The sequence below is a fragment of the Salvelinus sp. IW2-2015 genome, linkage group LG32 (assembly GCF_002910315.2).
Source record: "Salvelinus sp. IW2-2015 linkage group LG32, ASM291031v2, whole genome shotgun sequence".
Classification (NCBI taxonomy): domain Eukaryota; kingdom Metazoa; phylum Chordata; class Actinopteri; order Salmoniformes; family Salmonidae; genus Salvelinus; species Salvelinus sp. IW2-2015.
Genome location: NC_036871.1, coordinates 9,159,478 through 9,173,468, shown reverse-complemented (window position 1 = coordinate 9,173,468; position 13,991 = coordinate 9,159,478). Strand labels below are relative to the sequence as shown.

Genomic DNA, 13,991 nt, shown 5'->3' with positions numbered 1-13,991 from the left:
AGTTAACGTGTAGCGGCTAATTGTATAGCTAATAGGCTATGTGTCTGTAGATCAACTGAGGTGAATGAAGCTACAGCATCCAAGGTGCTTGTTATCGCTGTTCTCCAAACAGCATTTTAGAGTTTTTACATTGCATAGAAATGCCGTAACATAAAATACATCGCGGGGAATAGTCACTGTTTATGAATGGTTTATAACACATTTAGAAAATGATTAAATAAACCATTAATTATGTAATTACATGTCAAATGTTACCCATCTGGAGACAGTATCAATATGACCACACATTCACGATTAATACTTGTGGCCGAGATCATAGCAGACAAACAATGATACATTTTGGGGGAAGTTGAAGTGGAAAGCACCTTCTAGTAGATTCCTATCACAGTGACGTGTAGACTGCCACTCATCTGGGCTCTCAGTCCCCATGGGTTTGGGCTTTTCTAGTGAGACTAGAATCAGGTATTCCCCTGCAGGAGTTAGTGGTGGTCTTTAGTTACCCCCCCCCCCCCCCMCCCSAGAGACAGGTGGACACAGGCAAGGCGGTTAGAGTACTAATGTACATGTGGACCCTGGAGAGGTGAGTGGCAGAGCAAACCTCAGTGGTTTAACTGAGGACTTTCTTCATAATCTTTCAAATGTGTTTGTGTGTGTGTGTTCATCTGGAAAAAAAGGAAACCAGAAACACTTTTGAGCAACCATGGAGGACATACCCGTCAAGTGACCCTCACCTGGACTAGCCACACCTCCGACACTGAGGTCACAAACCAAAGGTCACTTCAATCATTTCAGATTCTCCTGTTACACTTCGCCGGTGCGACTTAACAGCGACACACCACACATAAAAGCCAGACAACATTAGACCACTTGAATATGCTGTATGAATGAACACCACACATATTAACTGTGAGCCATGTCCAGAGTGGAGGCTTTTGAGGATCCCGACCCCCGTTCCCAGCTCAAGGAATTCCGCACGGACATCTCCATGGTGATTGATGATCCCTTCCCACTGCTCTATGGGTTGGTGGACCGCAGCATCATCAGCGACCAAATTCTGAAGGTGAGCTATGGGAAGTATATAATAATAATGGTATATTTCATATTGATGTAAGAGCTCTTGTGGAGAAAGTTTGAGCATTTCATGATGTCAGCTTGGACGGAGGTCACGTACAATTATAATATTTTCTCTTCAATACATCGCCTTGTAGATTGTCTCTCGTAACAGCCTTAACTGAGTTGGTTCTGGGTGCTGAGAAGACCTTGCAGATCATCTAAATCTTATTCTTATCTATAAACAACAACACAAATCGGTGTATATTTCACTCTGTACCATTTTCTACAGTACATGGAACATTGAATGACAGTTGGTAGAGCATGGCGTTTGCAACATCAGGATAGTGGGTTCAATTCCCAGCACTAGCCCCAAGTAAGAATATATGCCCGCATGACTGTAAGTCGCCTTGGATAAAAGTGTTTGCTAAAAAGTATTATTATCATAAAAATTTGCGATGACCACCCATAGGAGACCCTGGAGAGGGAGGGCAGAGAGGGGATCCACAAGGCCATGTACTCCCTGCTTTCCAGGCTCCTGGAGCAGAGTAGGACCACCATCCAGGCCTTCTGGACCAACCTGGCCAAGGACTACAACCAGCACAGCTACCCCAGACTGCAGGCCCTCCTGACCAGCATTCAACCAGGTTGGTAACCCCATCTTAAGCAATTTCTCATCCAGTGGCACTAGAACCCCTGAGGGTACTTGGGTTAGTGATCAATTGCATATGAGGGGGTACTTTGGGCAGAGAAAAACAGTTGATTGAAAGGCTGTGTCCCTGAAGTGAGGGAGTTGAGTTGAAGTGACATAGGAGCGTTGCTTTAAAACCTCTTAAGGATCCGACAATTTTCGCCTAAAATGACATACCTAAATCTGCCTGTAGCTCAGGACTTGAAGCAAGGATATGCATATTCTTGATACCATTTGAAAGGAAACACTTTGAAGTTTGTGGAAATGTGAAATTAATGTAGGAGAATATAACACATTAGATCTGGTAGAAGATAATACAAAGAAAAAACCCTGTTTTTTGTTTGTTTTTTGTACCATCATTTTTAAAATGCAAGAGAAAGGCCGTAATGACTTATTCCAGCCCAGGCGCAATTTTGATTTTGACCACTAGATGGCAGCAGTGTATGTGCAACGTTTTAGACTGATCAAATGAACCATTGCATATCTGTTCAAAATGTTGTATCAAGACTGCACAAATGTGCCTAATTGGTTTATTAATACATTTTCAAGTTCATAATTGTGCACTCTCCTCAATAGCATGGTATTCTTTCACTGTAAAAGTTATTGTGAATTGGACAGTGCGGTTAGATTAACAAGAATTTAAGTTTATTATAATTATCATTTATTCTGTGGGTGGTGTTCCATTTTGTCAGGTAGGGAGATGGTGGGCTCCAAGCAGGGGAAGAGATCCCCACGAGGGTCTCGAGAGTCCCACAGCAGGAAGAGGAGCCTGGGGGAGAGACACCCTCATCACCCTCACCACTCTCAGCACCACGGCAAAAGTAACAACAGTTTAGGTGTGATATAAGATATTGTACCAGATACCCATTATAATGCACTCTGTAGCCATATGACAACTAGTTGTACTACAATATACTCAAAACTCAAGTGTTTCTTAACCAAGCTCATTATACATGTTTTCGGTGTTATTGTTCCAGGTGGCAAAGTGAAGTCAGTGAAGAAAAGTGAAGGTGCTGCAGTGGTCTCTCAGATACCTGCTGGAAAGGGTCATCAAATCGGTTTTATATTCCATTCTCTGTTTGTGATTCTGTTACGATTTGAGGAAGGCACAAAATATTTGATATCAGCATAAATGTATCAACATCATCACTGTAAACTGACCATTATTACTGTGCTATTACCTTTTAGCAGGTGTCCAGGCGGTGTCCACCTCGGTCCAGAGGGCAGTCACTCTGTCGTCCAGTGAGCTGCCGGTCAGCTGTGGGGCCAGAGAGGAGATCCTCATCAAACAGGTGTTTGGATCTGGTGAGTAACACTGGAATCACAACACTATCCTGATCACAACCCTAACCTGATGACTGTAAACCTTGTATTGCAAGTTCAAATCAAATCAAATTTTATTTGTCACATACACGTGTTTAGCAGATGTTATTGGGGGTGTAGCAAAATGCTTGTGTGTCTAGCTCCAACAGTACAGTAATATCTAACAAGTAATATCTAACAATTTCCAACAATACCCAAATCACACAAATCTAAGTAAAGGAATGGAATTAAGAATATATAAATATATGGATGAGCAATGTCAGAGCGGGAAAGACTAAGATACAGTAGAATATAATAGAATACAGTATATACATATGAGATGAGTAATGCAAAATATGTAAACATTATTAAAGTGATGAGTGTTCCATTTATTAAAGTGGCCAGTGATTTCAAGTCAATGTATATAGGCAGCAGCCTCTAATGTGCTAGTGATGGCAATTTAACAGTCTGATGGCCTTGAGGTAGAAGCTGTTTTTCATTCTCTTGGTCCCAGCTTTGATGCGCCTGTACTGACCTCGCCTTCTGGATGATAGTAGGGTGAACAAGCAGTAGCTCGGGTGGTTGTTGTCCTTGATGATCTTTTTGTCCTTCCTGTGACATCTGGTGCTGTAAGTGTCCTGGAGGGCAGGTAGTTTACCCCCAGTGATACTTTGGGCAGACCGCACCACTCTCTGGAGAGCCCAGCGGTTGCAGGCGGTGCAGTTGCTGTTCCAGGCGGTGATACAGTCTGACAGGATGCTCTCGATTGTGCATCTGTAAAAGTTTGTGAGGGTTTTAGGTGCCAAGACCAATTTCTTCAGTCTTCTGAGGTTGAAGAGGCGCTGCTGCGCCTTCTTCAGCACACTGTCTGTGTGGGTGGACCATTTTAGTTTGTCAGTGATGTGTACACTGATGAACTTGAAGCTTTCCACATTCTCCACTGCGGTCCCATCAATGTGGATAGGGGGGTGATCCCTCTGCTGTTTCCTGAAGTCCACGATCATCCCCTTTGTTTTGTTAACGTTGAGTGAAAGATTATTTTCCTGGCACCACACTCCCAGAGCCTCCCTGTAGGCTGTATCATCATTGTTGATAATCAAGCCTATTACTGTTGTGTCATCTGCAACTTGATGATTGAGTTGGAAGTGTGAAGGCCACACAGTCATGGGTGTACAGGGAGTACAGGAGGGGGCTGAGCACGCACCCTTGTGGGGCCCCAGTGTTGAGGATCAGTGAAGTGGATGTGTTGTTTCCTACCTTCACCACCTGGGGGCGGCCCGTCAGGAAGTCAGGAAGTCCAGTTGCAGAGGACCCAGTTGGTTTCAGACCCAGGGCCTCAAGCTTAATAATGAGCTTGGAGGGTACTATGGTCGTGGTCAGATTTGCCGAAAGGTGGGCGGGGGAGGGCCTTGTAGGCATCCAGAAAATGTTGGAGTAGCAGGGGTCGAATGTTTTAGCAGCGCGAGTGTTATTGTCAATGTGTTGACAGAACTTTGGCAGCCTTTTTCTCAAATTTGCTTTGTTAAAATCCCCAGCTACAATAAATGCGGCCTCAGGATATGTGGTTTCCAGTTTGTATGAAGTACAGTGAAGTTCTTTGAGGGCCGTCGTGGCATCGGCTTGAGGGGGGATATACACGGCTGTGACTATAACTGAAGAGAAGGCTCTTGGTTAATAATACGGTCGGCATTTGATTATGAGGTATTCTAGGTTGGGTGAACAAAAGGACTTCAGTTCCTGTATGTTATCACAATCACACCATAAGTCGTTAATCATGAAACAACACCGCCTTTCTTCTTCCTGGAGAGATATTTATTCCTGTCTGCGTGATGAACTGAGAACCCAACTGGCTGGACGGACTCAGACAGTATATCCCGAGTAAGCATTAACTTTATTATCCAGAGACTGAACATTAGCGAGTAATATACTTGGAAGCAGTGTGTGGTGTGCACGCCTCCTAAGTCGGACTAGAAGTCCGCTCCGAGCACCTCTCCTCCGCCGGCGGTGTTTTGGGTCGGCCTCTGAAATCAGTTCAATTGCCCTGGGGGGTACGAACAAAGGATCTGATTCGGGAAAGTCATATTCCTGTTCGTAATGCTGGTAGTGCTGGTGAGTTACCACTGCTCTGATATCTAATAGTTCTGTAATAACACAAACAATTTTCTGGGCTAATAACATAAAATATAATACATACAAAAATAAAATACTGCAAAGTTTCCTAAGAGCTAGAAGCACGGCAGCCCTGTCGGCACCATTTTATGCACCAACAGAGAGTTTATAGGAGTGCACAGTAAATATGCATTGCAGTTGCGCTGTAAATATGTGGCTTATTGCACTTCCATATGAATTTTATTGTATATTATTCTATGTTTTTATGTATTATGTACTTTGTCTTTTTAAGCACATAACCAAATGAATTTCCCCCTGGTGGGATACTAAAGTTGATTTTAATCTAATCTAGATAGCCGTCAGCCAATGAACCTCCACAGACACCATAAGACACCATCTCACCATATCAGGTTTTATTGTAGGCATTTAAATATTAAGACCACAGGGGAGCGTAGGACTACATTTTGTTGTCTTTCTACAGGAAGTGCCAAAAAGTGCATTAAAGTGGGTGGTGAGTATTACACCTCTGGGCCATTGGATGAGCTGACTGGAGGCCTCAAGACAAAGTCTGTAAATACTAAATACCACCACAAGGAGGAGTCCAGCACCAGGGTTAGAGACGTAAGTGACTGTTCAAGCAATACTGTTGTATTCATATATGATTTTCTCAGGTAAATAACCAATCATTTTGAGAGGGAGTGTGTTTCTGTATTTGCCTCATGTAGTTGACAAAGAAAATGCACATTCATCAACATTTACATTTTCACATTGATTTGAAAATAGATTGCATATGAAAGATGAGTGTCTATCAGTGTGTGTGTGTGTATCCAGGCCCAGCGTAATGATGATGAGTGTGCAGTGTGTAAAGATGGAGGTGAGCTCATCTGTTGTGATGGCTGTCCCAGGGCCTACCACCTGACCTGCCTAGACCCTCCCCTCACCACAATACCAAGGTATACTTTATGTGAAGAATCCTTATGTGAAGAATCCTTTGTTGGACAGAATCCTTACTTGACTTCTGTGCATATAACTTTGTTTTATTTGTGTGTGTTTTTTTTACATTAGTCCAACAAAAGTCAACATCTTTCATAAGACCCAAGGTTTGGGACTCATCTCTGTTCCTTTCTCTAGTGGTACCTGGCGCTGTCAGTCATGTCATAGCAATAAGGTGAGAAGAGAGAGAATCTACCCAGTACTACCTGTTCAGGTCAGTGTCAAAAGTTGGTAATTTCTTCAATACCATATCATTTTACTTCCGCTACTATTTCTACTACTTCCACCCTAAAGGTATGACATTGAGGTACAATGGTTCCACCTCAGTATTATAATGAGGTATACCTCAGTATGATATTGAGGTATATGAATTTTAACTCAGTATTACGGTTCTACCCTGGGGTTGGAACCGGTTCAGGGAACAAAACAGAAAACCGGAAAAGAAGAGAACATTTCAACAAACGGAAACAGAATCGGGAACAAAGTGATCTTATAGTGTTCCGGAACATAACCATTATTTTAAAAGCATGAGCCAACTCTTGGATGTTCAAAGTTATATAATTAAGTATAATTATGTAATTCAGTGAAGTAATGATAGGCCTGCTAATATCCTAAACACATTATAATGCAGGTCGTATCATGATGCCTAGCGCTTCAAGTCAAGCCTCCTGAATGTCCACCGCTCTCTCTCACTCCCACCTGCACAAGGAGTGGAATGTTACAGAGACCGGTACCCAGACTAGTAAACAACTAGCTTGCCCAGTCCATAGCAAGCTGCTCTATCCGCACTGATTTGTGGAGTTATTTGTCGAGCTAAATGTAAGAAACAATGTCTATTTCGCAGGTTAAAACCCCTCTAGGGTACGTGAGACGGTAGCGTCCCACCTCTTCAACAGCCAGTGAAACTGCAGGGCGCCAAATTCAAAACAACAGTAATCCCATAATTAAAATTCCTCAAACATACATGTATTTTACACCATTTTAAAGATACACTTGTAAATCCAGCCACAGTGTCCGATTTCAAAAAGGCTTTACGACGAAAGCAAACCAAATGATTATGTGCCTATTCACAGAATAACACAGCCATTTTTCCAGCCAAAGAGAGGAGTCACAAAAGGCAGAAATAGAGATAAAATGAATCACTAACCTTTGATGATCTTCAGATGACACTCATAGGTCTTCATGTTACACAATACATGTATGTTTTGTTCGGTAAAGTTCATATTTGTCACGCCCTGACTTTAGTTATATTTGCTTTCTTTATTATTTGGTTAGGTCAGGGTGTGACAAGGGTGGTTTGTTTAGTTTTTGTATTGTCTTGGGTTTTTGTCTTGTCTAGGGTTTTTTGGTTATCTATGGGGATTTTGTATTGTATGTAGGTTTATGGTGGCCCGAATGGGTTCCCAATCAGAGACAGCTGTTTATCGTTGTCTCTGATTGGGGAGCCTATTTAGGTTGCCATTTTCCATGTTGGTTTTGTGGGTAGTTATTTTCTGTTTAGCTGTTTTGTTTGTCTGACAGAACTGTTCGCTTTCGTTCTCCTGTTTGTTGTTTTTGTTCGATTGTTTTTTTGGATTATATCATGAACACTTTAAACGTTGCGCCTTGGTCCACTCCTTTAAACGGCCGTGACAGAACTACCCACCACCAAAGGACCAAGCAGCGTGGCCAGGAGAGGCAGCCCCAATATTTTTTTGGGGGGTGGCACACGGGACGGTCGGCGGAGCCGAGGATGGAACCAGAGCCGAGGATGGAACCAGAGCCAGTCGGGGTGAAATTGGAGGTGAGCGAGGGGAGCGAAGCAGAGACAGTGAAGGAGTTGATGGGGAGATTGGAGGAGWGAGCTATGAGAGAGCTGCTGTGTTGGTGCATGAGGCACGACATTCGCCCTACGGAGCGTGTCCTCGAGTTGATGTCACCTGAGTCAGCTCTCCATACTCGTCCTGAGGTGTGTGCTAGCCGTCTCGTGAAGACTGTGCCAGCCCCACGCACCAGGCCTCCTGTGCGTCTCCCCAGCCCTGCACGTCTTGTGCCAGCTCTACGCTCCAGACCTCCAGTGCGCCTTCAGAGCCCGGTGAGTCCTGCGCCGGCTCTAGGCATGGTTTCCCCAGTTCGCCAGGAGAACCCAGTGCGGCCTCATCCAGCTCCCCGCACGTGCCGGGCTAAGGTGGGCATGCAGCCAAGAGGAGCGGTGCAAAGGCTACGCACCAGAGCTCCAGTGCTCCCCCACAGCCCAGTTCAACCTGTGCCTGCGCACTGGAGGTGCCGGGCTAGAGTGGGCATTCAGCCTGGAAGAGTGGTGCCAAGGCTACGCACCAGATCACCAGTGCTCCCCCACAGCCCAGTGTATCCGGTGCCTCGGCCAAGGAAGAGGCCTCCTGGATGTCTCCCCAGCCCGGTGAGTCCTGTGCCTGCCTCCTGTCCGGAGCTGCCAGAGTCGCCCTCCTGTCCGGAGCTGCCAGAGTCGCCCTCCTGTCCGGAGCTGCCAGAGTCGCCCTCCTGTCCGGAGCTGCCAGAGTCGCCCTCCTGTCCGGAGCTGCCAGAGTCGCCCTCCTGTCCGGAGCTGCCAGAGTCGCCCTCCTGTCCTGGGCCAAGCCTAAGGTGGAGCGGGGTCCACGTCCCGCACCAGAACCGCCACCGCGGAGAAATGCCCACCCAGACCCTCCCATATAGGTTTAGGTTGACTTGAGTTATATTTGCTTTCTTTATTATTTGTTTAGGTCAGGGTGTGACAAGGGTGGTTTGTTTCGTTTTTGTATTGTCTAGGTTTTTGTCTTGTCTAGGGTTTTTTGGTTATCTATGGGGATTTTGTATTGTCTAGGGGTAGGTTTATGGTGGCCTGAATGGGTTCCCAATCAGAGACAGCTGTTTATCGTTGTCTCTGATTGGGGAGCCTATTTAGGTTGCCATTTTCCATGTTGGTTTTGTGGGTAGTTGTCCATGTTTAGTTGCCTGTGAGCACTACGTTGGCGTCACGTGTCGGTTGGTTGTTTTATTGTTTTGTTGGCGACATCGGTAAATAAACAAGTATGTACGCTCAAAACGCTGCGCCTTGGTCCACTCCTTTAAACGGCCGTGACAATATTTATGTCCAAAAATCTGAGTTTACATTGGAGCGTTACGTTCAGAAGTTCCAAAACATCCTTTGATTTTGCAGAGAGCCACATCAATTTACAGGAATACTCATAATAAACATTGCTAAAAGATACAACTGTTATGCATGGAATTTTAGATGCACTTCTCCTTAATGCAACCGCTGTGTCAGATTTCAAAAAAGCTTTACGGAAAAAGCAAACCATGCAATAATCTGAGTCGGCGCTCAGAGCCCAATCAAGACACAAATATATCCGCCATATTGTGCAGTCAACATAAGTCAGAAATAACATTATAAACATTCACTTACCTTTGATGAACTTCATCAGAATGCACTCCCAGGAATCCCTGTTCCACAATAAATCTTTGTTTTGTTCGATAATGTCCATAATTTATGTCCAAATTCCTCCTTGTTGTTCTAGCGTTCAGTACACTTTCCAAACTCACGACGCGCGGGCAAGTCCAGCGGAAAGTACGGACGATAAGTTTAAAAATATATATTACAGTCCGTAAAAACATGACAAACGAAGTATCACGATTGAATCACTTCAGAGTGTTTTCTATCCAAATCTACTAATAATATGCATATTGTAGCTTTTATGGCTTTGTAGCAGGCCGTTTACTCTGGGCATGCTTTTCATCCGGACGTGAAAATACTGCCCCCTATCCCAAAGAAGTTAAAGAAGGAACTTAAAGGAACTCTATAAACAACTACTTTTTTGGGGTTCGAAACGGTTCAGAACTTTATTATGCTGGTGGGAACAGTGGAACGGAACAGAATTTTTGGGGGTTCTATTCAGAATTAAATGCTTGGAAAAAAGATTTAGGTTCCAACCCCTGTTTCTACGCCAATATGACATTGAGGCATAACGGTTCTAACTCAGTATGACGTTGATGTAAAAGAGTTATACCATATTATGATATTGAGGTATAATGGTTCTACCTCAGTATGACATTGAGGTATGACAGTTCTCGTCTTCTCTCCCATAGCCCTTGTCTCAGAGCCAGTTGACAGAGACCAGCTCCAGTAACTCCACCATAGACTTCTCCTTCTTCTCTTCCTTATCCTCCACCTCTCACTCCAGCGTCACCACAACCAAGAGCGGTCAGGTCTGTGCATATCAGGTGATTCTTTATTTTTGTTGTCTTTAGTCTCCTCCAATTTTCTATTCTATTTTCTCTATTTTTCTTCAAACGGTTAGTGTTATCGTTAGTCATTTCAAAGTCTCTTTCAGATTATTTTGTGCAATTTATAATAACACCTTGTAATAAAGCTTTTATAACGATTAGTACATAGTTTATTAATCATTTATTCAATCATTACTTTATGTTTGTGTTTCGAGTGACCAGTGTCATTTCTCACAAAAAGGTGGACATGCCATTGGTAGACATCGCCATTGGTAGACATTCCAGCAGTACCTGATGCTCTTTAAAATAGCCTAGAACATATCAATGGTAAAAGAGTAAGGACACAACACAGGACGTTTGAAAGAAATCTATCAACCATTTCATTCACAAAACTGTTGCAAGGACATGGGGAAGAGTTGTAATGCAAATGTTTTGCTGTTGTTGTCAACCTCGAACAAATCCCAGGGAGATAGTCGACACACGACCGCGGTCCATAACGGCCCCTTTTTCTCGAGTGGATTTTTATTCCTTCATTACTAGTGATATGTGACTGAGGTAGAATGTTATATGTATGACTTGCAGGTAGAAATGTGGCATGTTAGAACCTTTACATGCTTCCAGTGCTTCGGTCTTTAAAAGCGCAGACTATTTTCACATTTGCTTTGTTTTGGGGGCACTTTTACTGAGCCTTTAGAAGTAGTAACTCTTTCCACGTAATGTGATGGCAGTCTATGGACTGCTCCAAGGAGGGACTGCAATCAACGCATTGGTTTTGGTAGAAAAGTCCATGCCAATAAATGCTAATATTAGCATTTTCAGACGAAAAACGTTATGTCTCTGCGTAGAATTTAGACTTCACACTACTACAACAGTGTGACTGTCTTGAAATCACATTTTTTATATAGTGCCTTAAACATCTTCTGTACTGTGTGCTTATTGTTTTACCATTGATATGTTCTAGGCTATTTTGAGCATCAGGTACTGCTGGAATGTCTAACAATGGCATGTCCATCTTTTTGTAAGAAATTACACTGGTCAATCAAAACATTTCTAAAGTATTTCTAAAGTATAAATAGCTCTCACTTTAGATGAGGCCCTGCAAAAATACTTTACTAATGATTAGTGCGTGGTTTATAAGGACCCATATTAAAAATCTTATGCATGATCTTATGAATCCTTATCACATATTTTAAAAGTTGTTTATAAATGTTTCTATAACCGGTTGGTCAGAACAAGCATTGTGGTTGGTTGAGATGTGTTCTAAGCCACACTGAAAAACATGTTTAGCACAGGTAAGCCTATGATGCAAAAAATGGGCATCTGGTTTTCTGTTCCATCTGAGAAATCCCTGTGCATCAACTGTCCCATCAGTCCAAATCATTAACTTGATCTCCACTGTAAAAATCATCTAGACATTTTTTCCCATTGCTTCTAGCCTAACATTTGGTTTGTAACAACGGAGGGTTTGTACAAACTTTTATGTATGTCTCTCGACATTTGCAACATTGTTTCAATACTGAAATTTGATCTCCACTGTCCTACCAGCTTCAGTTTGAAATGATTACATTAGCTGTGTAGTTGGCTAGCTCCTCTGAACGGTGTCCTGAAGAGAGAGCACATTTTCTATGCCAAGCGAAATCACGCATCATTAGCTCATTGCCATGGATGTATCCAAAACAGCTTAAACAAATGCAAATGCCGCTAATTTGCTGTTATTTTAGCTGCACTGTCTGACCTGTAGACCTTTAGCCGTAGTTGGCTAGCTAGCAAGGGATAAGAGCGTTGCCAGCAGGCATGGCAACCAAACATTTAGAACGACTGATATAGATATAGAACAAAAAGACTTCACGGCTGGGTCATGTCTATGGCAACCTAATCGATAGAATGATGCAAACCTAACTGATAGAATGAACGGCCACTCGGCCTGGCTTACAACCATAGATGTGTCGGGACCAGGCCTATATTTTCATTGAGGGCTGAAATTGTAGCCTATGACTGCATTTATAAAAATATTTGTATTTATTTAATAGGAAACCCATATTAGAAAAGCAAATGTACACATTCGAGGTTGTGCAAAACTACTTTTTTAACACGGCTATGCTAAATAAAAAAAAGCAGTTTAGTACGCATTCTCGTGTACAATTGCATTAGTGAATAACTAGCTTACTAACATTACATAATATGGGAGTAATGATTTATAGATGATGAATAAACTATTTACTTATCCATTATACATGCTTCATAACAAGCTGTTATAAGTGCTACAGTACAAGTGCTACAGTTTGCTAACAGTGTGTGTGTGTGTGTGTGTGTGTGTGCGTGCATGCATTTGTGTGTACCAGTGTGCAGGTGGCGAGGTGGTGGAGGTCAGGGAGACGTGTGGGGTTTGCCTCCTCAGTGGAGGAGACCTGACCCTCTGTCTCCAGTGCCTACAGAAGTACCACACCTACTGCCACTTCCCAAAGTAAGACCACCTCTAAATCCATCTCGTCCCACCTTACTCTTTTAACCTATCAAGTCACACCTTCTGTTTCTGATAGTGTATTCACCAGTTCATTCAATATTATAAGCTGCACATCTACTTTCTAAAAGCAACAGCGTTCTTTACTGTACATCAACTGAACGTTTGCGGTCACGTGATCATTTGTGTGACGCTAATGGCTACTAATGGCTAGTAATGGAACGTTCAACAGTATATCAGTCAGCATTCCTCTGTCTTTGTCTTTGACAGTGGGAGGTCCATCTGCTCCTCCTGCAGTAGGCCCTGGGGCAGCTCAACAGACAGAGAGGCGGAATCCAAGGGCTTACAGGTACTGTGTGTGTGTGTGTGTGTGTGTGTGTGTGTGTGTGTGTGTGTGTGTGTGTGTGTGTGTGTGTGTGTGTGTTGTGTGTGTGTGTGTGTGTGTGTATTTGGTCATTATACAGTCTTATTTTCTCTCTCAACCACTGTACACCCAGGTTGGTCTGACTCCACACACTCAGGAGCACTCGTCTCTCTCAGAGCCCATCCTACACAAGGATGAACTAGACTCCATCATGGGAGAGGTGAATCAGACCTCCATGTGAATCAAGATAAGGGATATAAGATGTGAATAACGTGTCATGACATCCCTCAGCTATTTCATATAGAGAAAGTTACTATCTCTCGGTGATAGACAATAGACATGTCTGTGGCAGGGACTATTATTTCATGATGTTCTGTATTTGTCCTCTTTCAGCAGGGCTCCATCGACGGGATCCTGCAGTGGGCTTTCCATAACATCTCCAGGCCTCTCTCGGACACTCAGGGCTACTTCCAATGACATACACAACTCGCGCACACACACGACAAGCTCCAAACACATGCTATGATCTCACACAAGCACAATCCTCTTTCTTATTATCTCTCTATCTCTCTGTATCTCTCTGTATCTCTGTCATTCTTGAAAGAAGGAGCACCAGTTCAACATAACAGATGATTTCATTTCTATTGCTCCCGACACTGAGAATGCCTCAGTTCTAGAATTTCCTGAAGACCGTCACTTAGCTCAGGAATGTTGTTTTTGTACATTTTCAGGAGTTTAGCATAACTCCACGATGGACGCAGTGCAATGGGCGTTTATTCTCGACGGCACATTAAAGAAAC

At 43.3% G+C, this 13,991-nt stretch overlaps 1 protein-coding gene across 1 annotated transcript; it reads left to right on the top strand.

The window, feature by feature from the left end:
- Positions 1 to 913: 913 nt before the first annotated feature.
- On the top strand, positions 914 to 13,714 carry aire (autoimmune regulator). The gene is made up of 13 exons (XM_070436789.1): positions 914 to 1,060; positions 1,523 to 1,697; positions 2,434 to 2,556; positions 2,602 to 2,787; positions 2,933 to 3,046; positions 5,634 to 5,773; positions 5,984 to 6,105; positions 6,284 to 6,353; positions 10,241 to 10,363; positions 12,709 to 12,830; positions 13,098 to 13,176; positions 13,325 to 13,411; positions 13,588 to 13,714. Exons 1-13 carry the CDS (start codon positions 914 to 916, stop codon positions 13,666 to 13,668), a joined length of 1,569 nt encoding a protein of 522 aa, XP_070292890.1. The 3' UTR covers positions 13,669 to 13,714.
- The last annotated feature ends 277 nt before the right edge of the window (positions 13,715 to 13,991 follow it).